At 37.8% G+C, this 27,883-nt stretch overlaps 2 protein-coding genes across 2 annotated transcripts in view; one reads left to right on the top strand and one right to left on the bottom strand.

Moving 5' to 3' along the window:
- On the top strand, window positions 1–17,411 carry LOC129762343 (GILT-like protein 1). The gene is made up of 3 exons (XM_055760542.1): window positions 1–227; window positions 16,492–16,980; window positions 17,046–17,411. The coding sequence occupies exons 1-3, from the start codon at window positions 168–170 to the stop codon at window positions 17,214–17,216; spliced, it is 720 nt and encodes a 239-aa protein (XP_055616517.1). The 5' UTR covers window positions 1–167; the 3' UTR covers window positions 17,217–17,411.
- The window catches only part of LOC129762342 (trypsin-like), a 12,679-nt gene continuing 1,844 nt past the window's right edge, over window positions 17,049–27,883 (bottom strand). Inside the window, exon 4 of the mRNA XM_055760540.1 lies at window positions 17,049–17,608. Coding sequence (XP_055616515.1) covers window positions 17,429–17,608 — 180 coding nt within the window. The 3' untranslated portion in view covers window positions 17,049–17,428. The remainder of the gene's footprint in view (window positions 17,609–27,883) is intronic.

A 27,883-nucleotide genomic window follows, 5' to 3' on the forward strand; every position in this document is an offset into this window, starting at 1 on the left:
CATGAAACGGTTCAGTCAGTCGCGACGTTTCCAGCGGTCTACACGCTATTTAAATATTAGTGAAGTGAACCTCAGCTTTATTTTGGGTATTTTTCGAGGTGCTATTCTGGAACGAAAGTGTTATTCTGTTTAAAAACTAAGAACAACGAAGGTGTTTTGGGAGCGAGATGTTGAAGTATATTCTGCTGGTTTCTCTGTTTGTGGCTTTTAGCCACGCACAATCGAAGGTAAGTTTGATGACCCCGTGGTAGTTAATGGTTTATTCGGTTTACGAGTTGTTCACGGCAAGGTGTGGCCGAGAGAGATTGTTTTGTTTTTCAGAAAAGAAGCCAAATGTTGATGGAATTTTCCTCCTTCACATTGCTACGCAACACAATATAGGCACACCGGCGCAAATGTCGAGAATGTGAACACAATTAGCGGTTGATCTAACAGTCAGCTTGTGAGTCAGTGTGCTTGTACCCGAGGTTGTGCTTCTGTGGGCAGTCAGTCAGTGGCTTTGCATGATCATTGCAGAGGAATAGAATAGAATGGAAATTGTTACCACTGTAATAATAATTACTATGGTAAAGAACGCACACAGGTATTAGCCTAAGAAGGTGCCCCTCTGGATTAGATGAAATATCTTGCATCGAACATCATCTTCTCAAAATGTTTGTCATGCTCGATTGGTTATATTTGATTATGACTCATTGCTTCTACGAGTTCTTTCGAGAAGTATTTTTTGTTCAAGAAAAAAAAAGATCAAAATCGATCAATTTATTCTCGTCTCGCTTTTGTCAGCTTCAACTGGTCTCCCAGAACTTGGTGCATTTGTTTGAAGATTAAATTTATTGGGTCAAAATGTGCAAACCAGTTTTGGCACTGACGATCTGTCAACATATCCTCTCCATGTCCATCGCATAATTTTTCTTAAGCTTAAGTGTTTGTTTAAATGTACAAGAATACGTAGCTAAAAAGTAAATTGGACTTAGAAATCGAAGCTGCTGTTCGCGCAACCTATCTAAAAGATTTAATTTGATTATAAAAGCTTCTGATTGATTACACTGTAACCATTCTAAATTGAGTATGGTACGAATTTTAATCCTTCCACTTACAACGAACTGAAATTTTTCTATTTATTTGCGAGTTTTATTGAACATTTTCACGAGAACGTCGTTTGATGTTTTTTCACAATTTTGATGACACAATTTTTCTAAAGAGCAATGACAATGAAGTGTCTTTCTTCAGGCAGGTGAAGAAGGAGATTGAATTGAGTTTGTCCACAAGAGCCCTTCTCAGGACTAGAACTGTAACAGTTTAAAGTCTCTATAATTCAACACAATCAATCAATCAACATTTTTACGTCTAATGTGAAAAACATGGTTTAACAGTTATTTCATCTTATCATATATCGACGCATTATACTTAGATTTGATGGTTGCAGACATGTCTTGATTGCAGGAATGCCATTTAACCACCACGGGTTGCTGTGGCTATAACTTTACCCCAAAACATGACTACCGTTTTGTCTCATATTCCCAACACTTGAGCTTTGATGGTCATCAAACAGTGTGTCATTACTCAAAATGATACTCTTTCGCGAAATTAATTCGATTTTTGGATACAATAGAGCCTCCTTTTTCATTTGACTACAATAACATTGATTTACAAATACATATTCTTGGTGAAAAATTAAAAATATGTTTAACCACTTTTGTCTCTAATACCAAACACCATTTTTGTCACTGACTCATATTCCGAACAGCAAAAATGCATTTTTTTTTATTTAACTTTCAAACTAATGGACCGATTCATATGGTCAATATATCAAATCAAAGTCAATTAGCTAGTCTTTTTTGGAAAAATGTTATGCTCGCAATAAAAACAATATAGGCACACCGGAAGCAAAATGGATTTTGCTTTTGTAATTATTGATATTTGGTATTGGTATTTGTTTCTTATGGTTTCCATGGTTTCGGGACCAAGGGCGCTATATCGGTATCGATACCTGTAAATGATGTTAAAATGAAGCCTATAATCCAAACAAATTCAGGGTTTTGAATATTAAATTATTTTTAACATTAAAGTTCATTTGAAAATGAAGTGTTCGCAATTTTAATCATGCGTAGAAACTTGATTCAAATTCCGAACACTAATTTTAATGAAGATTTCTGCATAAAATATCATTTTATTTCATTTATTTATTGTAGATTCTTACCATTCCTAGCACTTAACATGAAAACAACAAACAAAATAGTTGAAAAAACTACAAAAACTGAAAAATTAACGATGCTTGTTTTTTGTAGAATTTGCTAACGCAAACATTTTATCATTGGTTTTGACTGTCACTTTTTTGCAAATATCTAATATTATAAATTATAGGCTGTATCGATACCTGTTAATGATGTCAAAATGAAGCCTATACCTCAAGGAATGTCTGGGTTTTCATTATTCAACTATTTATAACATAAAAGTTTAGTAAATTTGCATTTAAAAATGAAGTGTTCGGAATTTGAGACTGTTCGGAATATGAAACAAAACGGTACATTAGTTCGTTCATCCGGAGAATAGTCTGAAAAATGAACATTGCGCAGTTCTCTTTAATTCCTCATTAATTTCCCTGGGAACCAGATTAGGAAAATTTTCAGTAAGCGGTAGAATGGTTTGATATTTTTTTCTGATGACATTGGGCGGTTTCAGCATGGTCAGATTTATCATATCCGCCTTACATTCGTTGAGCCGATCAACAGATATTTTTCCATCGTTTACGTACTCCCTAATGAGTAGTTCAGCCGTTGTTTTCCAAGCTCTCGTAATTTTGTTGATCAAACGCAACTTTATTCAGATCTTTCAGCGTTTGCATGAACTTATTTTCAAACAAATTATCCAATACCGTGCGGGAAAGTCGTGAAATGGCTGAGTGAAGAATCGGTAGCTCCGGACTCTTACTTTGAAACAGCTTGTTCATGTTTTGAATCACTTTGGAGTGATTCATGTCAAGCACTCTTTGCACCATTGCTTCCAGTGAAAGCCATCTAGTCGCGTATGGATGCAGCATTTTCAAGGGTTCTGATTCAAGAATTTCCTGAATCGTGTGATGATATCCTAGTCCTAGTCTTCTAGTCCGCAAGGAACTGCAGCTATGGTAGCTATTGATTTGCTCAATTTTATCTGGAATACAAAGAGCATAAGGCTAAACTGTAGCAAATACGCTTCATAATGAAAAGCGATGGACAATCTCTTTTAAGCAAAGCGCCAGGTGAGGTTGCCTGGTGAAGTCATGTTCATTGCTCCATCAGCCCCGTAGCCAACGAAATATATTTGGTATGCAATTTTGTCCCTCTTGAACAACGAAACCATCTCGTCATACAATGTTCTCCAATCCGTTTCGGTAACCTGTACAAGGCCATGAAAACAATCATACTCGAACAGTATACCATCCTTCCAATAGCTAGTTCTGGCAACTAAGGCTAGTGACTTTTTGTTCGACAGATCCGCCGATTCGTCGGCAATCAAACTGAATGGATTGCTTCGCAAATGACTAATGGGCTCCTCGTGTCGACCATCTCCGAGAACATTCGTGATCACGGCAGTCGCTTTTGTGCTTCTCAGTCGCAGCATGCTTCATGAAATGCTTTCATCATCCAATACACTTTATGGCTTTACTACACACACTCCGTCCAACTTCTATAAGACCATCCTGATTCTATTTCGTTGCAACACAAACAGTTTCAACAAGATACATTCATACATTGTTGAATGCTTTGAATAAAGTATATTTAACGTCAATTTCGTTCAAAAGAGTTGTTTGTCTATTTATTGTGCTTAAATATGATAATTTCAGAGAGCTTCGATTCACGTGGAGCTCTCTCCTTCTTACCGTATTCTTGAGGATTCGTCAAATAATTGAGCCTAACATGACGAACAATTTCTCAGATTTCAACATTTTCTTGGTGAATTGCTTCGATTTGTCATTTTTCTCTCTCAGTGAGCACTTTTCACTTCGGCATTCTCTAGATTTATTGATCAAAACATCTAAGAGCCCCCGCAGACTGCAGACTGATTTTTCGGCCGATAGTTTGGTCGGCTTCTTAATCTGTACGGGGAGGTATGCATGTGCGCACATTACGCCGATTCAGTTGGGTCGGTTTTTGCACCAGAAGCCCGACCCGACCAAACTGTTGGTTGACAGAAAGTCTGTAGTATGCGGGGGCTCTAAAACAACGGAAAATGTAACTGGTCTTATACAAATTTGACACTTGAAAAATACAAAATCATCTGTTTACGCTCAGCGCTTGCACACACGCATATGAAAATCATGCAGTGTATGGTAGTCACCATTACCAATACACTAGAATATAAATTGAAGAGTTGTTTGTTTATAGAGTCGAATGAACTGCAAAGTTTAAAGCCTCTTAAAAACAAAGAAGTAAAGTGAAGTTGTTTGTTTACAATGGCACAAATCAACTAGATGAATAGCGGCATTTCTTGCTGGAAAATGTTATTTTTGCGATGATATGTACGCAAAAAGGGTAGGAGAGAGGATTTCAGTACATGCTTTTCACCTGGTCCTATAGAAGTTGGACAAAGTGTATTTGACATCCTAGAGACGGTGAAATTACAGAGCATTTTTATCGCAGTGCGATGGGACAGCTCCGGTTTTTCCATATGATCGAACATATTTTTTCCACGAGTCCACGAGCATCCGTAATTCCAATGCTGAAACTATATGGATAGCGTGGTCGTGTGAAATAGCTTTGCGTTCCAGCCGGCCTTGGTTCGATCCCCATTGACGTCGTATGGACTTTTTTTGACGTAGAACTACGTCTTTCATTAAGGGTGCCAAATCAGAAAACAGGTCACGTTTTTATGAAATAAAGTTAACGTTAATAATTATTTATGCCGCGAACGGATTTTGGCGATTTACATACCAAACGACTCGGAAATTCCCTAAGATTAGTTTGATATGCTATACATAACAATCCAATGGTGTGTAAATGGTTAAAATTCATGAAAACTATAAGTGTTTCCATTTTCCCATACTTTTGTTCTGTCCATTTGTGAGCTTTCCCGAACAGAGCTGTCAATAACGAGCAACTTATCGTCGAGCAACGAAGGGGAAATCGTAAGACTTAAAGTCTCCGTGAACAAAGGAAAAGAAGAAGCACGAAGGGGAATATTTGCCTATAGTATAAACAGTGGATCTCGCTGAGGCAAACTTTCATTCTTCGTGAGGACACCGACTGAACAGCATCGTTGCGGAGTGGAGGAGTAATATGAGGAAAATGTAAAGTTTTCCAAGTGCCTTTTTGAAGGTTATAGACGTTAGAGACAAGTTTGTGGGGAATAATCAAGCTTCGTATGACGGTAGCAAAACTCTCTCCACAAAGGATGACAGCTGAGCTGGTCTAGACCGAAAATTATCACAAAAAGGGCTTTTGTTGAGAATAGCGCAAAACGGAGATAAGTGTGTGCATATTTAATTGCTTCAAGCCATCGATATATGGATATTTGTGTGTGTACGTGCGTACGTGTTAACGTATTGTGCTGTTGCGGGTGAACATGTCAATCCGAACGTGGTGACAAGGAGGGGAGATAGCGAGAGGGAAATATTTGCGCTAGGGTATTAGTAATGAATATCTGCTGAGGCAAATATTCAGCCTTTTTCCAAGCAGTTGACATTGTTTGTTTTCCGTCATCGTAAAGGCGTCGTTGGTGCATTTGACATAGTATCAATGCATTGAACTGACGCTGTTAAGGTTTTGCACCACAGGAAATTATTTGGGAATAATAAGTTATAATAATATAAATTTATTTGGGTTCACGTGCTAGTTGCAAAACTCCCTTCAAATAGGATTGCATTTGCGTTAATCTTGATCATAATGAAGCAGTGATACTCTTTTCGAGGTTGTTGAGATTAACAGGAAGAGTTTTTTTTCGATTATTTAGTCATCAAGAAAGTAAATGTCGTTCTGGAATTTTGTATGCGATTTGGTTTCGCTTGCCAGTAGCAAAATTTTCTTCACTAAGGATGATAACTGCGCTTATCTCGAGCATGTATTGTTCTTCGAGGACAAGAATGGATCATTAGACAATAATCGTCAAATGATTATACAAGAAAAGAATATTTCAGGGCGACCAAACTGGCAGAATAGTTATTTCAAAATTATCGTAGCATTATAAAATAATATCCGCAGTTATAAACAAGCGTTTTGAATTAAACTACAGCGTAGTTCTACGTCAACAATGCAGTCGTGTCTTGGACACAACCTCCTATAACTTTTTTGCACAATCCCAAAAGAAATGAGAAAAGAAAACAGAAAGAGATGTCTGCTCGCATACATACAAACCATTTTTAAGCTTTTAAAACAGCTCATTATTTGCGCATTTTACCCTCCAGCACACGAAATAGCATCATTTCTGCCAAAGATGAAATGTTTTCAGCTAACTCTAGTTTGGGTGTAGGTACTCAGGATAAGCATTGGCATCAAATATGTTAAGTTTGCCTCATTTGCATGCTGCCACTGTTTTTAAATGACGTACGAAACCCAAATTATTCCTCAGTTTCAATTGATTCAGACTAGGATTGGGCGATCTTGGACCGATTTTCAAAAGATCGATCTTTTCCATTTCGATTTCCGATTTTTTGAATCGATTCATTGTATCCGAAAACAACGCAAAGATCGATCTTTTGCTTTCGATTTTTTCGATCCTAGAGGTTTTTTTAATGTACATCGATTTTAATCTCACCACTTGACAAATATTATAATCATTTGAATAACTTTCGAGGATGTCAAATTAGTGATAATGAATAGGATTGGGCGAACTTAGATCGATGTTTAGAAGATCGATCCTTTTCTCTCCGATTTTTGATTTTTCGATCGATTCTTCCTACTCAAAAAAAAAAAAATCGTGAAAATCTATTTTTTCTTTATTATTTTTCCGATCATTTTGATCGTAAAAAAAAATATTGTAAAGGGCCTGGCCGGGTAGGGGAGTGAAAAGTGCCCCCGAACCAAATCACCAGCTGTATGGAATGTATTGTATAGGGTACTAAATATGAAATTTCGACAGTGGTACCATACATTTGAGTTCTTATATGGTACAACATAGGATCTAATATGAAAAATATGAAAAAATACTGAAAGCACATCTTACTAAGGTGTATCGGTCAATATTTTCAAGCAATTTTTTCATCAAATAATCAAATACTAAAAAAAATTAATTAATTTTTATTTTATTTTAAATTATTTTTTTTTGTTTTGAGATTCAGTACTACTCTAGTTTGTATTCAAATTTTTTTCTACGTCTATTCTATGTATATGTGTTATCAGAATTTTTAGAGTGTTTTTCGCGGTACAAAAAAAATATACACATTTCCTTGCATTACGAAAAAAAATATTCAGGAAAAAACTACGCCACATGTAGGAAAAAAGACACATACGAACACATTTAAATAAAAATTAGAGCAGAAGTGGGTCTCAAAGTAATTAATTTTTTCAAAATTTCGAAATGCTAGAAAATATATAAAAATATTATTTTGTAGTGTGTATTTAATTCTTTTTATGAGATTTTTGATGAAAAATTGTTTGAAGATATTTATCGAAACACCTTAGTAAGATGTACTTTCAGTATTTTTTCTAATTTTTGTCTCAAAGCTATTGAGAATGGCGTGAAAAAAACGAAAAGTTGCATGTTTCACCATAGATCCTATGGTGTCCCATATAAGGACTCAAATATATGGTACTACTGCCAAAATGTTCTATTTAGCACCCTATACAATATTTTTCATACGGCTGGTGATTTGGTTTGGGGGCGATTTTTACTCCCTTACCAAGCCAGATCCTTTGGAAATATATAAAAAAAATATTATTGTACCGCGCAACACTGAAAAAAATCTGAAAAAAATCATATCCAGAAAAGCCGTGGAAACACATTTGAATATGAATTAGAGCAATACTGAATTTCTAAATCCAATTTTTTTTTTCAAAATTTCAATATTTTTTTACAGCGCGGACTCGATTTTAGAGTTTCTTATTTTTTTTCACTGTTTATAATCGAATCCTGTATATAATCGAGTCAAAATGCGCTAAAGAGGAATTTGATTTTTGATTCATCCCCTTAAAGTCAGAAAACACCTTTCTCAAATGAAAAAAATAAATTTACCCAGATTCTCTCAGGAGGTGATACATGATCATTTTTGATGAAAAAATCTTTCTACGCAAATGTTCGAATTTCAACAATGACTTAGTTAAAGAACTTTCTTTTTGTTTCGCACTCTGTTGCCTCAAACAGACTCTACTTGCAATTGAAAGATGAGAAAATTTAGTACAGAGTATAGTAGTGGAACATCTAAATAAGTGGATTTTAATAGCATTTTGGAAGTGAAAAACTTAAAGTTAACAATTTGTAATGTGTTATTATTAATTTCATCCTAAAAATTCATATTAAACTAGATTGTTTCTATCAATTAAATTGAAGCGCTCTAACCGCTCTACAATTTGTTCTTTGTCACCCAACTTCTTCTTCTTCAATGGCACTAACGTTCCTAGAGGAACTTCGCCGTCTCAACGTAGTATTACTTGCGTCATTTTTATTAGTACTTAGTTGAGATTTCTATGCCAAATAACACGCCTTGAATGCATTCTGAGTGGCAAGCTCTAGAATACGCGTGATCACAGTGCAAGTCGGAGGAAATTTCTTTGACGAAAAATTCCCCCGACCAGAACGGGAATCGAACCCGAACACCCGGCATATTAGTTATGACGCTAACCACTCGGCCACGGGAGCACACTTCTATCCTTCTTAATTTGGCTGCAATATCGATATAAACAATTTCTGGTGAAAATTCAAGCAAAATCTTCAAAAATCACGATTTTTACCCCACTGTACATTTAATAGCCACTTAAATTTCCCCTTAACGTTGAAAGGTTACTTTTCTCCTTGAAATAAGTCATATTTGAAATATAAAAAAAATATATCCAGCCAAAATTGTATATAATCGAATCACATATAATCGAGTCTGTATACAATCGAGTCCGACCTGTACTACTTAAATTTTTAATAAATTTTTTTTGATTATTTTTCTTGATACACCGTAGTCAGATACACATTCAGTATTTTTTTCCAAATGTTTATCTCGACGCTTTTGAGGATGGCGTGAAATAAACGAAAAAGTACGTTTTTCACCATAGACCCTATATTAAACCACATAGGGGTTCAAAGAAACCGCAAAAATTTCTTATTTGATATTCTATACAATATTTGCCATACAGCTGGTGATTTGGTTTGGGGGCACTTTTTATTCCCTTACCCGGCCAGGCCGTTTGTTTTTCAGTGAATCAATGTTCACCAAAAACCACTCGACAAATTTCATAATCATTGGATCCCTGTCAAGGTTATCGAATTAGAGGTCGTAAATTTAGGAGAAGCAGTTTTGTAAGTTTGGTTATTACAAAACAAGTGGTCACAAATTATATTTATACCATCATATTCACGAAATGTGACATGTGACGAAATGGGATGTTGACATCAGATCCAACTAAAGCGTTCTTTACTAGAACTGGGACTATTACCAATATTTCGACTAAATGCAAGGCGTACGTATCATCAAACGTATTAAGTTGTTGAATTTCTAATGATTGGTGTATCGATAAATAATTTCAATTAATTTATTTAATTAAATAATTCCATGACGGTTCAAGATGAATGCTCTGCATGATACTTTTTTTTTGGGCTTTTCTGTTTTTTTTGTGAACTTCATTCTGAGAATCAAACTGAAATGCCTTGATGATGATGTTTGAATAGGAATATAAAATGTTAATTTCATGTTTAAAGAAAAGACAATATTTATATAGAACAAGTAAATAAATTGGAAAAAAGGCATTCGATTTTTCAAAGATCGATTCAGCGAAGACCGATTCTTTTGTACCGATTTAATTAGTGAATCGATCCCTGAACCGTTTAGAAAATCGATCCATAAAGATCGATCTTTTTCTAAAGATTCCCAAATACTAAATTCAGACAGAAAAAGACTCCATTTACTTGGGAACAGTATTCAAAGATGAATGACTCATCAGAAGGCGGCGGACAGACTTTTAAAGAGGCCAAGTGCGTTGTCATGTGGCCAGCCGAGTGAAGGTGTTTTTTTCTGTAACTGCATTTCGGAGATTTGCGTAGCTCATCATTATTCTGCAAGTGTATGCTGCTATCAAATACAAATACGATACAATGACGGGAAGACATTAAGCGTTCGCAGAGGCCGCCAGAGTAACGAGTTTATTAGCATTGCTTGCAGTTTATACAGCCGGTTGGAGTTTGCATTTGATAAGTCTGTGTTTAAATTATCTCGATAAAAGAATAACTTGAACGCGCACTTCGGAAAAAAAAGAAAAAATCTAATTATCGATACTTGAACCACTGACATTTATAAATCTCATTCAATTCCAGTCTAAACAATACTTTTCAAAATATCCCGTATCGAGTAGGTGGGAAAATTGAAAGACTATCGTCTTTCCTATTGAACCCTGATGATCGTTGTTGCTTAAATGCGGCACGCAAAGTTCCCAGATCGTATTACAGTCCGTTTAGAGCGCTAATTGCTCACATAACCGACACCTTGATCTATCCTGAGAAAAAAAAACCACGAGACGCAAAAACCACCTCCGATAAACACTTCCAACTGAGATCGCTGAGACCGCATTACATCATTAAGCCAGCGCGCCCCGCTAGTAGAAAATAAAAACAACAAACAAAAGTGAAATGCTTTTACTTCCTAGGCCCAGCCTCGCTTGATCGCTTCGCACCTGGAAATTCACGTTCATACCACGCTGATTTACCATTTTGGATACAATTATGGGAATGGTTGCCACATCTCATTGACCAACCCGGTTCAAAAAGGGCAACCACGGGGGAAAAAAACGTTGACGTTCGCTCCGCTCCAAGTTAGAAAGTGGCGGATATGGTTACCTCGGAGAAGTCGGATGCCCAAGAAATGGCGGCAACAGTCATTATCCGCGCTGACTGTTGGAATTTATTGAACGTTTCATCGAGCTACTCAGATGCATTGCTAGAGAAAACATCAGTGATAATGTAGCTTTGTGAGTGTGACTGTACAAATTGTTTTCCTAAAAGGCTAGCGTTTGATTACAAGGTTCACCCACCGACGACGTCTTGTGTCATGTGATGTGGAGTGTGATTTGCATATTGTGAATTTATAATTCTGTGGGGCAAATATGATGTGTACATTACGGTTCTACGATTTGCACCTTTTGTTTTTTTGATGGTCCTAAAATTAATTGTTCTTCATGCGTGATTTTTTCACAACTTGCAATTCGAAGCATGTCACGTGCGTTTCGTAACATATCACCAGCAAATGCTCCACTTTCTTTTATCATTACGCCTTTACAGCGCTCCATAACATGGCCTCGAACAATCAACACGCGATAAAATACCTGTTGAACCATATGTTCTCGCATATATTAAGTTTGTTCCACGCTATCAAAACGGAAAACTGGCACTTCGAACTTTTAACGTGACTCCTGCCAGCACTTGGTGGCGCCGCAATTTCTTTGTTTGGTGTTTGGTTAGTGGAGATCGTAGATTTATCGGCTAAAATCGTTTGGTGGCAGTGGTGGAAAGTTTAGCATCAGCACATGACATATTCTCTGCCCAAATAATAGTCTAATCCATAGATGAAATGCGAGTAATCGACCAAAAAAAAAACACTTCAGCATTCGGAGTGGTCAACTCGCCAATGTTGTGACAACAGTTCGTATCATTTAGAAAGTTTTGAAAGGTACGAAGCATCGCTCATCGGTTCTTTACTCATCATGTTCTTATAAGTGCAAAACTGACTCTCTGTTCGTTCAAACGATGCGTCTCATGTTCTATTCCATCTGCTGCTAATTCCACGTTGCAACACGATTTCTTTTCTTTATTTCGTCAGATTGAAACATTGAAATAAAACATAGAAATTTCGACCAAGAACTTTGCCGACTCGCCTACCGTTCCCACTACCGTCTTCAACCGTTCCATTAAGGAGGGTATTTTCCCAAGTTTTCGGAAAACTGCTGCTTTCACACTTATGGACAAAACTGGCAGTATACATGGCGTCGAAAACTACCGTGGCATCTCTATTTTGAGATCCTTCGAAAGTCTTATCCACGATTCGCTTTATCTGCACGTGCATCGGATCATTTCCGAGCACCAGCATGGACCCGTAAGAAAACGTTCCACTACAATAAACTTGATTGTTTATCTTGGTTGCCTCGCTAGATTTTCCTACCTTACCGACCGTCGTGCTTACGTGCGCATTGATGGGGCAAACCAAGGTGCTGTACGATAGGTGTTTCGTTATTGACACTTTCAGGACATGACGTGAGACGAGAAGCGAGACGTAACTTTCAGAATTATTTACTTTTTGTTTGGATGTGTGGTTATGGTTTCATATCAACTCGCTGATGAAAATAACTGAAGGAAGAAATAAGCAAATATATATTCGCGAAAAATTGTGCACAACCTCCTTATGCTTGTAACGGCCCTTTCCGTATCTTCTAACTTGTAACGGCCCTTTCCGTATCTTCTGGATCTGGTAATCTCCTTCCCGGTATATGCACAGTATTCTCCTCCTCCCTGAGCGAAATCAGTGGAGCCACAGTGTTATTTCTTGTCACCATCGCCGTAAGCTGATAGTACTCTTTTCCCCGCCGATGGTAGCCAAGCAGAAGTACTTTTTGAAAGAAAGGCATTGATTGCGCAGCTGGAAGCGAAAAAAAATACTAAAAACATCCTGCACTGTTATGATTCGACAGTAAAGCGCGAGCAACTATTTTGCCAACGAATGCATTTGTCACCAAAAGATACGATTCGTTTTGTAAACATATTTGTTTTTTCACGAGCAATGGCCGAACAGCAATTTTGACATTGCGGTCCACCTATAGTACAACGCCTTGGGGCAAACTACCCAGCAAACATTAAATCGTATAACTTTTGCACATGCTAGGTCGTATATGAATTCGTATCAAATTACAATAGTATAAAATGCATTCAAATTCAATTCAGGAATTCAAAGGATGCATAAAATATAAAAACACGATTTTCCATCGATAAATTAAGTCGTACATCGGTATAACCATAATCCTAGTTTCGCGATATGCAGTATTATCTTTTATTTGGTATTGTCTGGTCAAATCACATATCAGTGTAAGAAGCATCGTATATCGTTATATACGGATTTATATGCGCATAAAATGTGTTGTATACGTATATCGCATCATAAAATAAAATAAAATGTGTCTTGGATGTATGTATATCGCCTTCAACTATTCGTACGATTTAATGTTTGCTGAGTAGGCCCCTTTTTACATCACGTTCGGTGTGCCCCAAGAACCTGGGTCTACTTATATTTGTACTGTTGTCAAAAATCGACTTTTCAGACGGATCAAGTGCCAAAAAGTCAATTTTGGGCCAACAATTTTTTTGAGATAACAGTAAATCTCGACATTTTATGCATTTTTGAGACATTTACCATAATTTTTTTTGAAACCCCGTTTTTTTTTGTAATCCCATGTGTTTAGGTGATTTTTCGGGTTTCTAAAAAAAAATCCAAATTTTGACGTCCTTGCGACACTGGTAAATAAGCTCTGGCAAATGCGCACAGGTGAAAGAACAAAGAACAGGCTTTCAATTGACTTAGCGCTGTGGTTCGCTGAAAAAAAAAGTGAACCGAGGTGAAACATGCGTGTGAATTATATGTCGAATGAGATTGCACTCTTCAGTTTACTGTTCAGTGTACTCTTCAACGTACTCCTCAGTATGGCAAGAGTAAAGAGAGTGGAAGAGAGTGTGACTCACTCGCACCAAGGTTTCTCCCAACTAGCACACACTGGCTCTTTCTATATTCGCCGGTGAAAGGGAAAAGCGCATGGTTTCTCTTTGATGGTGATGGCTGTTTCCTCAGTTTAGACATGAAACTCGCGCGCGGGTGTATCATTTCAGTGAAAATGCCAAGAATAAAACCAAACATTCAGACATCTATAACGTTCTACAACGAAGGAATATTTAGATGATGAAGTGAGTTTGCGAGGGAGATTATGATCTTTGGAAATTTGATCATAAAATTTGTTACATTGCATATCAAAGTTCTGTTGGACAATTATCATAGCTTTAATGGTTTCAACATTGAGCTGTAACTTTTCTGTTATCCACATCGTTGAATTCGTAGATCATTATCGTTATCATCGTAGAAAAAAAAAATACTTTCAACTGATGCGGTACTATTAGTCAGACAGAAATTATAATCAACGAGCTTCATGGATGATTCATGATGCCCTAGAAATTTGTTTTCTATTTCTGAAAATATTTGCTCCTAATGGTTTGCAACTGGCACGGATTTTTTCAATCATTGTCACTCATCAAACCAAATATTCTCTCTATCTGAACACGAAGTTGTTTTTGCTAATGGTTCTTTGAATTTCTGACCATTCGAGAATTTGCTTTAATATAAACCAATTGTTCTATTGTGTTTCAAGGAGCTGGAATTGCCAGGTGGTTCGTTTTCGACAGTCTGAGGATTAGGCATGGAAGATGCGAGAGGGGATGAAAAATGACAGCGACTATTTTTGTTTATAAACAAATCAGGTATAATTTGTATGCAACATAGCGTTTTCCTAGTACCTACGCTGGGCCGGTTTCAATCGAACTAGCTATTGTGTCTCACAACCCGCACGATCATTTGAGTCTCTAGCTGAAGCAGCAGTCGCCGGGAAACGACATGCCTGGATATCCACAGCGTACCGCTGCGCTCACTCAATCGTAATGGGTCGTCAACGACTAAAGTGATCAAAGCGAATGGAACTAAGAGCAGTACGGTACAAGCCCGCCGGTTTCATATACCCACTAGCACAGCTCCCACAATCGCTGAATTACCAATCCCAGCAGCAACTGCAACAACCCTCAAGTCCCGTAAAACAGCAACGAAGACAATAACTTGCAGCAGTCACCGAAACACAACAATGATACCAACAGCGTAAACATGCAAATACATAGCGGTATGCACTCCTCGATTGCATGCCATTTGTTATCCTTTTTCTCGGAAACTCTAGCCGTTCATTTGGCCGCTGTCAATTCGAACTCAAGTAATGGCTGAACAGCAATTCTGACATAACGTTCCACCTTATTATACCGCCTTGTTGTGTTTCCACATTTCCATTTTCCACAGTTTTGATAAATTTAGCCTCTTGTAAATCACCTAAATCACCTAATTTTTAGGAGCAGTTTGCATCTCATTAGTCAAAATACTTCTTCTCTTTTATGTTGTACAATTGTTATAAAATAATCCAAACTAACAGCAACTTCAGTTAAAACACTAATCCAAAGCTATAAAGTTTTGAAAGGTGAACAATTTCTGGTAAAAAATAACTAGAGTTCCAGACATGGGATTTCAAATATGTTGCGTAGTACAACAAGACATTTTTCTTGTGGAAGAAAATAGAAAGCTAAAACATCAAAAATACTAAGAATCCTCTCGATAGAAAGTCCAAGTGTGAGGAATATCGTGTTACCATGCTCAAATAATTTATCGTAATGTTCACCAGCGAAATCACAAGAACTTTTCAATTATTCTCCATGAATAGACAATTGGCAGACAAATCTTTTATCTGCGAATACACTGAGCAAAATTTAAATCCATGTTTCAATCAGAAGTTCATTTCAAGAAAAATATTAAGAATATTGATAGAGGAATATGATTTTCTCTGTATTCAAAATACGGTACAAATAAAAATGACAAACATCGGGATAAAAAGTTGTAAAGGGGTTTCCAATGAAAATGATTCTCTCTAAAAATGCGACGTTGTAAATACATTTTAGATGTAAGGATAGTTTTAAGAATTGACTGGGATGTGTAAGTGTGAATGAGAATGTGAATGTGAGTGTGAGTGTGAACATTGTTATAATATCCTCACATCCCATCCTTTTTCTAATGAAGATGTGTCACCCTTCTAAACTCGTGTCGACCGCGAGTAATCGGTTTCCTATTTTATTAACCATAGAACTAAGTAAACATGTTAATAAATTCTAGTAAAAATATAGTTAAGAGTTTGGCTCCTTTAAACTTATGTAACTGAGCCTGTAAAAATAAACGAATTAAAAAAAAAATTGCGACGCAACTAAATTGCAAGCCTAACTGAAAACAAACTACTGCCAATGTCAGATTTACAGAATCTGAGACGGTCGCTATGAGTTATTAAAAAGCAATCAGCTCTATTAGGAAGCACAGTAAAATAAGCGGACGCTCGGCGAGTTGCGTGTCTTGATTCTGGTTTCAACTGATATGATTTGGGTTTACTTACGTGCTTAATCAATGTTTTGTTTTGGAATAGCCTGAAAAAAAATCACGCCACAGTTCAAAACTGGAACACCAGTGGCGTCGATATTCAGTAATGTCCATATAGACCACTGAAATCTCATAACAATTTACTGATCAACGACTTTCTTTCACTCTCGCAGGTTCCCGTCTATGTTTACTACGAATCCCTCTGTCCGGACAGCGCCAAGTTCATCAACCAGCAGCTCTATCCGGTAGCCAAGCAGTTCAAGGACAACCTGGATCTGAAGTTGATTCCGTTCGGCAAATCCAGCTACAGGACGCAGGGATCGGATGTGCTGTTCGAGTGTCATCACGGCCCGAATGAGTGCCACGGGAACAAGGTGCACGCATGTGCCCTGTATCACATCCAGGGAAACTCCTTCCAACCGAACAACACCAAGGAGGTGCTGACTCTGGAGTACGTGAACTGTCTGATGGAACGTGCCCAGCTGAAGTCTGGCGAGTTCCCCGGCAAGGTGTGCGCCGATATGGTTGAGATTCACAACTGGGAAACTATCGAACAGTGTGCCAATAACACCGAGGGAAGTGGTCTGTTGAAGAACTACGGAGATGAAACCGCCAAATTGCAGCAGCCTCTGAAGAGCGTGCCGACCATCGCCTTCAGACAGGTAATTTCAACGAGTCGTTCATCCATTGCTGCTTTCATTTAATCCATAATTGTTTCCAATTTCAGAGCTTCGACAGTGACAACCAGAAGTTATCGTTGGAGAACTTCCGGGCAGCTTTGTGCAAAAATTTGAGCCCTTCACCAGTTCAGTGCCGAAACCTTCCGGGCAGTGCCCCGGCGATTGCCTCCGTTGGACTTGTTACCATTGTATCTGTGATTCTCACTCGTCTCTTCTAGCTTCCTTAAATTAAGTAGAGATGTGAGATGCTTTCACCCTTCAACACTCCGTCCATAGTTGTAAAAGTATTTCGAAGACTCCAAGTATTTGACAGAAACAACATTGTTAAGAGTTTGTGTACTATTATTATTGAAAGTGTTGTACAAACAAAACACGACATAAATTTGAAAATAAATTGATGTTACTTATCTTAAGATTGGTGGGTTGGTAGTTAATTGCAAGTGCAGGAATCCCGGATGGTGTTCTTGATCCAGCGTTGGAACTTATTGACTCGTGCGTACACCCCGGGATAGTTGCTCTCTGCGCAACCCCTTCCCCAGGAAACGACCCCCACGATTTCGTGTCGTTTGGTTTGATTGTTGTACACATGAAGTGGTCCTCCGCTGTCACCCTAAAATTGCGTTATTAACATATTAAGGACCGGAAAGAAATCTGTAAGACAGACGCCTGGGACCGCACGTTTTGACTTGTGCGAAGTTAGCGGATGAAAGTTCAGCGGGTAAAAGTTTTTGTTGTGTTTCTGTTCAACGTCTTGCTGGATTTAATGAATAATGAATTATATCAGTTGAAATAAATTGATTGTTTATCAAGAAACAACCTTCAAAATCATGCTCATTAGATAGAGAATTGAATAATTCATCTTTCCACTTAATTTTTTTTTTTTTTGATCGTGACAGAGAAAAGTTATAAACTGAAACGTTAGCGTGGGTATATATATATATATATATATATATATATATATATATATATATATATATATGGTTCCCGGAATAAATCGCCACAGAAAACGACTGCAACAGAAACCACCGCTTATAAAATGTGTAGTAGGCTATAAATATTGTGGCGCGGTATTGTATTTCAAAACAAGAATTAACCGGGCAAACGTATCGCCCCAGGCAAACGTAACGCCCCGGGCAGACGTATACCGTCCGACGCTCGCTAGAGCTCGGTCGGACATTGCTAAAGGATCGTATCCTATGTTTCAAACTAACCGGGCAATCAGTGGATCCCAGGTTTGCGTGCGAGACACCGCCGCTTCCGACGGCGGGTCGGCGGTGGACTCGGATTGCGTCATCTTGGCGGCATGGGCCGCCTCGATTCCTTATCCTCGCCAAATGGGGACTTCGTCCCCATTACATTGTCCTCAGAATAAATTTCGAAAAACGAGAACAAGAGAATAAATTTATAATAGAAATGTGAGGCACATGATGTTTTTCCCGCGCCAAATATTTCTAGCCTACTACACTTTTTCTAAGCGGTTGTTTCTGTTGCAGTTGTTTACTGTGGCGATTTATTCCGGTCACCTATATATATATATATATATATATATATATATAGGAAAATATGCAGAATTTTGAAAATCAAAAAAAGTTGTTCGTATAGAGTTATCGAAGTTATTCGATATAGAAACATTTTATCTATCATCCAGCCACAATTTCATTTATCGGAAGAGGGTTTGAGAAAAGTTATGGGCCAAAATGTATACAAGATGTAGGAGGGAAATTAATAAATTCAAAGAAAAAAAGAAGTTTAAACCCTCTTAAAGTCAAAAAGAAAAGGAAGAAAGAAAAGAGTTTTTTGAAAGGACCCAAAACGCATTTTCGAGATAATACCCATTTGTTGGCAACACTTGCCTAAACACACCTCCCAAACACATCATACTTTGGACAACAGGCCAAGGCATATTCACAATGACAGGTAAATGAGATGTCACTGGGTGCTGGGAAAAGAGAAACAATAACACATAACAACGATTGGAATCAACATTTCGAGATTGCTCATGGAATTTTTCAGAAGTATAAATTACTTATTCTTTTAATCTTAAAACTACATATTAAATTGAACTATTAAGAGCGTCCAGTGTAGGTAAAAGATGAGGTCTATATTGAAAGGTACCTAAACTTAAACTTAACCTAACTAGGACCAGGACTTATTAGAGAAATACGAACTACGACTGCGGCACGACTGCGGACTACGACTAGGGACTACGACTAGGACTTACGACTAAACCTACCGACGATCTCACGCTCGGAATCTTAATAAAATTTCATTTTTAGGACGCCATCCTCAATAGCTTCGAGATAAAAATTTGAAAAAAAAATATTGTGACATCCATATCTGAATTCCGACGTCAGATTCAATAATTGCAAAACCGTCCACTATATTAATTCACATAACCAACCGATGAAATCTTTCAAATAATAGTGTATAGCATGTTATTATATTTAAATCACTCGGATAAAAATTATCGTCTTATATTAGGCTGTCAAAAAAGTCCTGCGGTATTTCCGCGAGGTGTCGTTGTAAGCGCGTAGTTCTAGTTGTATTCATTGTATCGAGTATACTATCGTACTATAGCTTGTTGGAAAGGTATTTTTGCGCGCTATAATATAGTCCTAGACAGTGTTTTGTTTGGTTAAGTCGTTCGTGAGTTATAGTGTCGCAAATATGGAGCAAAATAACGAGAAAATCCGACATATTTCACAGTACTACTATGACAAAGGCAAAAATGCATCTCAAGCTGCCAATAAAATTTGTGCAGTTTATGGACCCGATACAGTTTCCATTTCCACCGCACAACGATGGTTTCAACGTTTTCGTTCTGGTGTAGAGGTCGTCGAAGATGCGCCACGCTCCGGAAGGCCTGTCGTCGAAAATTGTGACAAAATCGCTGAATTAGCCGAGAAAGACCGGCATAGTAGCAGCCGTAGCATCGGCCAAGAGCTGGGGATAAGTCATCAAACCGTTATTAACCATTTGAAGAAGCTTGGATTCACAAAGAAGCTCGATGTATGGGTGCCACACACGTTGACGCAAAAAACATCTTTGACCGTATCGACGCATGTGAATCGCTGCTGAATCGCAACAAAATCGACCCGTTTCTGAAGCGGATGGTGACTGGCGATGAAAAGTGGGTCACTTACGACAACGTGAAGCGCAAACGGTCGTGGTCGAAGCCCGCTGAAGCGGCTCAGACGGTGGCCAAGCCCTCATTAACGGCCAGGAAGGTTCTGCTGTGTGTTTGGTGAGATTGTCAAGGAATAATCTATTATGAGCTGCTTCCCTATGGCCAAACGCTCAATTCGGACCTGTACTGCCAACAACTGGACCGCTTGGAGGTAGCACTCATGAAGAAGAGGCCATCTTTGATAAACAGAGGCCGCACTGTCTTCCATCAGGACAACGCCAGGCCACACACTTCTTTGGTGACGCGCCAGAAGCTCCGGGAGCTCGGATGGGAGGTTCTTTTTCATCCGCCGTATAGTCCGGACCTTGCACCAAGTGACTACCACCTGTTTTTGTCCATGGTGAACGAGCTAGGTAGTCAGAGATTAGCTACAAAAGAGGCCTGTGAAAATTGGCTATCCGAGTTTTTTGCCAATAAGGAAGCGAGCTTCTATAACAGGAACAAGTCATCGAACAAAACGGCGCATATTTGACTTAAAACAGATGATTGTAACTAATTTTATAAACAAATGAAAATTCAAAAAAAATACCGCTGGACTTTTTTGACAGCCTGACATATAGTGAACATAATTTATTTTCCATTGAAATTGCGCCATTTTGTTTTTTGTTTTGTTGTTGGTTCTCTCCTAGATAAAAAGGGTACAGTAGGTAATAATTAGGTTGAATTATATGACCGAGAATTGTGAATTTTAATGTTAATGAATAACTTCAATTTTCTCGAATTGTGTTTAATCAGAAGAACAAGAAGATTATGATCTACGTAATATAGAAAATGCACCGTAAATAAAAGTTTTAATAGCGCTGCCATCTATCAAAAATTAAGAGTATGACAACTTTATGTTCAAGACCAATAATGTTGAATGATTTCTAGGTGAAATGTTAAGTTACGAACCGTTCCGAGAGTACGCATAATATTTTATACTTCTGGTACAATTTGCGATAGAGCGTTCCTTCAATTAACTCCAAAATTTAGATCGATCGGCTAGAAAAAACAGCTAGAAATTTGCCTATAAACATAAAAAATTGCTGCAATACTTGCAGAATTATAGCAGATTTAACAGAACATTGCTAGAATGTAAATCGATGCATAAATTTAAATATTTTTTTTTCGTGTAAGTAACAAATTATCCTTGTACACCGAGGTTTTCACGAGGTTTTTTTTTCCGTGAATTTTCCAATTGACGCGTTTTCTACAGGGTCCTGAGCATGAGCAATATCAGATCTCTCCCTCGTGCACCCTCAGAGCATATGACGATAGTGCTTGGGCTTGTGCTTGTGACGAAACATAGTGCTTATACTGAGAATTAATGCCCATCCTATAACGATTCTCACAAGAATTTTAAGGTGACTTGTATCTTTCGCGGATTTTCCAAACCCCCGCGTAAAAGAATCCTGGGTGTATAGAATTTATCGGAGTTTACAAAACTGTTTTTCGATAATTATTTATTTCTATTCATCGTCAAATACGAATTCATAATTTTTCGTCCAAACAATAATATCAGTGTAATACACAGCAAAAGTTATCTTAAAGATAAATAATGTACACGAATGAATTCGGCTCTGTTACAGCTGAATTGCTAAATGAGCCTAATAAAATATAAACTGTTGGGATAAAAAAATAATACATACATTGAGATACAAATCTTTCTGTAAAATAATCCGCGTAAATTCATGTAAGTTATGCTTTAAAGTGATTTATATCCCATCTTCATACGTTGATATTTCACGATTTCAAAGTATTGAAAAAATCGGCCAAAATTTCGACTTCGCACTCTGTTTCTTTATTTTTTTTCGAGTGTTAAACTAGATGGCTAGAATAAAAATTAAAAACTGGAATAGATATTCCAAAGAAGCCATGTCTCAGCTTGTTTCGACAAGCCTGGATTTTGAAGCAATGACGGGACATCTGAATGATAAAGCAGCTGTTCTGACCGATATTCTGAGAGAGTGTACCAATAAATTAGTGGTTGAAAAATATATTGAATGAAACAATTCGAACAGCTGGTACACTTTTGATCTGCTGCGTCTCAAACGCAAAAGAGATAAAAAGTACAAAAAGTTTATAAAGACTAATTTAGAAAATGATTGGAATAGGTACACCTTCGCGCGGAATATATATTCACAGGTCTTGAAAAGGACTAGAAGTGAATATATACAGAGGAAAATCGATGAACATCAAAATAATAGCAAAGAACTATGGAAATTATTGAAAAAGTTATTAAATTCTAAAAATAGTACACCGCGATCCATAGCTTTCGAAGGGTCAGAAGAACAGTCAGACCAAACTATTGCCGATAAATTCAACAGTTATTTCGTCAATAGTCTTCTGCTGATCAACCAAAGTATTGACTTGGTCAGCGAACCTGACGAAATAATACAGCCGATTAATATCAATTGTAGACTAGATTGTTTTTCACCCATCACTTTTGCTGAGTTACGAGATATTTGTTTTTCATTGCAAAAATCGGCTGGTATCGATAATGTCAACGCAAAAGTGATACAAGATTGCTTTCATGTCATTGGACACGATCTACTGGACCTAATTAATTAATCTTTACGAACTGGGCACGTGCCAACGGTTTGGAAGGGATCTCTTGTGATTCCGATCCCCAAAGTTAATGGGACGGATAAAGCCGAAGAGTACCGTTCTATTAACATGTTGCACACATTAGAAAAAATACTAGAACTTGTTGTGAAAGTCCAGCTGATGCATTTTGTAGATAACAACAATTTGCTAATACCGGAACAGTCGGGATATCGAGAGGGACACTCTTGTGAAACCGCTCTGAATCTGGTGTTAGCAAAATGGACAGAGGATATCGAAGCGAAAGAGACTATATTTGCGGTATTTCTGGATCTTAAACGCGCTTTTGAAACAATTTCTAGGCCCTTATTGTTACAAACATTGGAGCGCAATGGAATTGTAGGAATGTCGTACAAATGGTTCGAAAGCTATTTGTGCGACAGAACTCAAAAGACTCGTTTTAATGATTCTATTTCCGATCCCATCGGCAACTCACTCGGGGTGCCGCAGGGAAGTGTCTTAGGGCCCATTTTGTTTATTTTATATATAAATGATCTGCGACGGGTTTTACGATATTGTGATATCAATTTGTTCGCGGATGATACTGTCCTGTTCATCGCAGCTAAGGATATAAAAGAAACCGAGGATCACATAAACGAAGACTTGCATTCTCTGGCTCAGTGGCTTAAATTTAAACAATTGAAATTAAATGTTGGCAAAACAAAATACATGCTGATTTCTTCAGCAAACTCCAGTATTGACGTAAATTTTGAAATAGATGGTGAGACATTAGAACGCGTGAATGAAATCAAATACCTAGGAGTTATCATTGATGACAATTTAACTTTCAAGTCTCACATTAATAATGTCATCAAGAAGATTGCCAAGAAATACGGCGTTTTGTGTCGTTTGAAAAAAGAACTGACGGTGAACAGTAAAATTAAATTATATAAATCATTGATCTCACCGCACATAGACTTTTGCTCGTCGATCCTATTCCTTGCAAACAATACACAATTAACGAGATTGCAGCGTTTACAAAATAAGATTATGCGTTTGATTTTAAGATGTAGTAGATAGACTTCCTCTAATTTGATGTTGGACGCGCTACAGTGGCTATCTGTGAAGCAAAGAATTTATTACTTGACAATGGTGTTCGTCTTCAAAATTTTAAACGGTATGCTGCCTCGATACTTGTGTGATCGAATTGAAAGAGGAAGTGATGTTCATAGATACAATACTAGAAACGCGGATGATGCAAGAACACCTAACTTTATATTCAGTAGGTCGCAGAACTCGTTGTTATACAAAGGAATACATTTTTTCAATTCGATGCCCAGAGAAATAAAACGTGCGGCAACAATGGCAGAGTTTAAAAGAATGTGTATTTCCCACGTAAAATCTGTTTTGTAAACAGGTTTTCGTAATTTTTTTGTCAAATGATTTATTTATGTTTAATATCAATTGAAATTAGAAAAAATATTTACAGGTATCTCAAACTGCCATGTTCGTACTGATGATGATGATGTTTTTTTGTTGTTAAATTTGTATTGTTAAATTTGTTAAAATTGTAGATTATTATTAAAAAAAAAAAAAAAATTAGCGTTGTCTACGAAAGTTTGAGCCTCGCGCGCGTTTGGTGGGCCTGGACGAATGTTAATAATGAACACTGGCAGAAAACTGACACATAATGAAATTTTTATATAGGGTCTGGAGTGGAAACTGGAATTGGGATAGCTCATTCGGAATTGTCGTAAACTATCTTTCATCAGATGGTTATATCGATTATTTCTGATTGTAGCAGATCTCTTTTATGTTCTAAGTAGAAACTTTTAGATATTGGGTTCAATTCCCAATCAGTCAAGGATCTTCCCGGGTTGGAAATTTTCATGACATGCCTTAGAAAAAACATTGGGCCTGAAGTTGAGACTATGACTATGTCAATGTCAATATGGATAGGAACATTGTTTGTTTTTTCGCAGTTTGTGCCTATTTTTACTGTTCTATTAATAGATATTTATGCCTGCAACAGATCCAGTTCGCTTGGTTTTTTTTTTATAATACTGGTCTCTTGATATTTTTAAACTTAATTATTATCTATAAGATAAATCGTCCTGCTCAAACCTTTGTAGGGGTATGAGGTGGGCCATCATCATCATCCATTTTCGTTAAATTTATTATTTTCCCTCCTACAATTTGTATACATTTTGGCCCATAACTTTTCTCAGACCCTTTTTCGGCCAACGAAAATTTGGCTAAAGATAGAGAAAAATATTCTCCAATGAGTATTATTTCAAAAATGTGTTTTGGGTCCTTTCAAAAAACTTTTTCAAATTTTCTTCAAAATAATTAATTTCCCCCATACAAGTTGTATAGGTTTTGAGCTATAACTTTTCTTAGACCCTTTACTCACCAATGGAAATTTTGCTAAATATAGATAAAAATATTCTATATCGAGAAGGTACTATCTCGAGGATGTGTTTTGGGTCCTTTCAAAGAACTTTTTTTCAATTTTCTTTAAAATAATTAATTTCTCCCATTCAACTTCGCCTACAGTGACATGCGTTCGTTTACACGCAGTGAATTCAAAAGCGACTATTTTATTTATCTCAGTGTTATAAACCTCATGTATTGTGTATTTATTAGTGACATGTCTAGTAAAAGAAACACGCAGTGTACCACTATTTTTATACTGTCGGTCTGGAGTAAACACAAGTTTTCCAAAATTTGACACTTTTCTGCGTTGCATTCGTTCAGACTCAGTCAGTGTATTTACATATAACTGCCCACAAATCAAAATTTTCGAATATTTCCGTTTACATAAGCAGGAAGTAGGTTGTTTCTTTGTTTATAGTGAATAATCCGTCAACATTAACCCTTTCGTTTAGGTAAGCAAAACGTCTGGACGACGTCGAAAGGGATCAAATCCAGATTTTGGTGGATTTGGGCCATTTCCATCTATTTGCCGATGGCAAATCCACCGGTCAGAGAAAGCTGTGCGATCCTACTTGAAAAATATTCACAAGTACGGAATTAAGGCACGTACTAAAGGGTGTGTCACATCAAATTGCATCACGGAAAAAACGCTGTAGAAATTTAATTTTTAGGAATTATATCTTCAGCTTTGGTTTTATAATCAGATAAGAGTGTATAGATCACGTTGGTCATGCTTCACTGTCAATTTTTCGTAAATTTGGAAAAATGTCGAACGAAAAAGAGCGTCGTGAATTAATCTTGTACACTCATTTGGAGAATCCGGAGTTGTCACATCGGGACATCGGTAAGATGCTGGGAATCGTCCAATCCACGGTCAGCAGAGTACTAAAACTAAAACTGCGTACATACAAGGTTCAGAAGGCTCCTAACCGCGACGAAAGGCAAAACATGGTGGGGAAGACGCGAGCCCGGAAGCTGTACACCGAAATGCTGACGAAGCCGCATTGCCTGGTAATGGACGACGAAACCTACGTCAAAGCGGACTTTCGTCAGCTGCCGGGCCTGTTGTTCTTCTCCGCAGAGGACAAATTCAGCGTTCCGGAGGAGATTCGCAAGCAGAAACTATCCAAGTTTGCCTAAAAGTACATGGTGTGGCAAGCGATCTGCTCTTGCGGAAAGCGGAGCGCCCCCTTCGTGATGACCGGCACGGTAAACGGGCAGGTTTACCTTAAGGAGTGCCTACAGAAGCGCTTACTACCACTATTGAAGCAGCACGAGGGCCCGACCATCTTCTAGCCGGATCTCGCTTCGTGCCACTATTCAAAGGACGTGTTGGAGTGGTACGAAGCCAACGGGGTCACCTTCGTGCCAAAGGAAATGAACCCGCCCAACGCGCCGGAGCTTCGCCCAATAGAGAAATATTGGGCGATTATGAAGCAGGCCCTCCGGAAGAACCCAAAAGTTGTCAAATCGGAGGCGGACTTCAAGAGAAAATGGATTTCTGTTCAAAAAAAACTACAACCTGACGTTATGGACGGGGTAAAGAGGAAGAACCTTATGGACGGGGTAAAGAGGAAGGTGCGAGCATACGGGCTTGGGCTCGAAGTATGAATAAGAAGAATATGCCAAAAGTTGTTTAATAGTTTTTATTTTACTGTCTAAAATTTTCAAAAGGATCGGTCTACTGGGCGAATTTCTACAGCGTTTTTTCCGTGATGCAATTTGATGTGACACGCCCTTTAAAGGAAATACCAAATTGACCGCCAGACCAAGGCGCTTGTATAAATGTATAACAGGTGAAGCAACATCATCACTTCATTAAGAAGGGGATTACGGTTTGTGGAGCGGGGGTTGTTTGTTTTGTTATTGCTAGGATACGCCATTTTGGCATTTTCACATGCGAGAGTAGTGGATGAACTGGCTGAGAACGAAATTCTACAAAATCATCCCTTCTTTTTCACATAAATTCGCGAAAGTTGAACATGGTAGGCATCGTTCGAATAAGCGTCGTGGCAGTTTGTAGAGAGCCGCCGGCAGGTGTTTGTCAACAATACCGACTGCAATTCCAATATGGCTGAAAGTGCATTTCATATGATTGTTTCACCTGGTATATATAGAGGCGCCTTGCGCCAGACAAGAATGTCAAATCTGTCATGAACGACCAAAACCACTTGAGCAAAATAATAAGTAAATAACAGATAATACGTAAACTTGGTCTCCCGGTGCACAGAACAACCGTAATTCGAGTTTTGAACACTATACCGAACATCAAATGGATGAAACCAAAGTCGAAACCAAAGTTAACGACAAAGCACAAGGAAAATCGCCTAAAGTTCGCAAAGAACTATATATCCTGGACTAACCAGTGGCGTCAATACTGGCACGATTTGACGGAATTAAACGTCACTCGATCCAAGCGAAATTTTGGTGGAGGAACGGTTATGGTAAGGGGAGTATTTTCTTATAATGCTCCTATCTACTGGATCACCATCAAAATGAATTCCGGCAACTACTGCGAGCTTCTGGAAGTCGTTCTGGTTCCATACTTGAAGGATCACATGGATGAACGTGTTGTATTTCAGCAAGACAAAGCTTCTATTCATGTTTCTCGACAGACCAAGGCCTGGTTTTCTGAAAAAGACATCACCGTACTTGATTGGCATGTAGTCTGGATTGCAACCCGATTGAGGACCTCTGGTGTATATTGGCTGCAAGAGTTTACGCCAATGGACGCCAGTT

This window comes from Toxorhynchites rutilus, chromosome 1, assembly GCF_029784135.1.
Source record: "Toxorhynchites rutilus septentrionalis strain SRP chromosome 1, ASM2978413v1, whole genome shotgun sequence".
Lineage (NCBI taxonomy): Eukaryota > Metazoa > Arthropoda > Insecta > Diptera > Culicidae > Toxorhynchites > Toxorhynchites rutilus.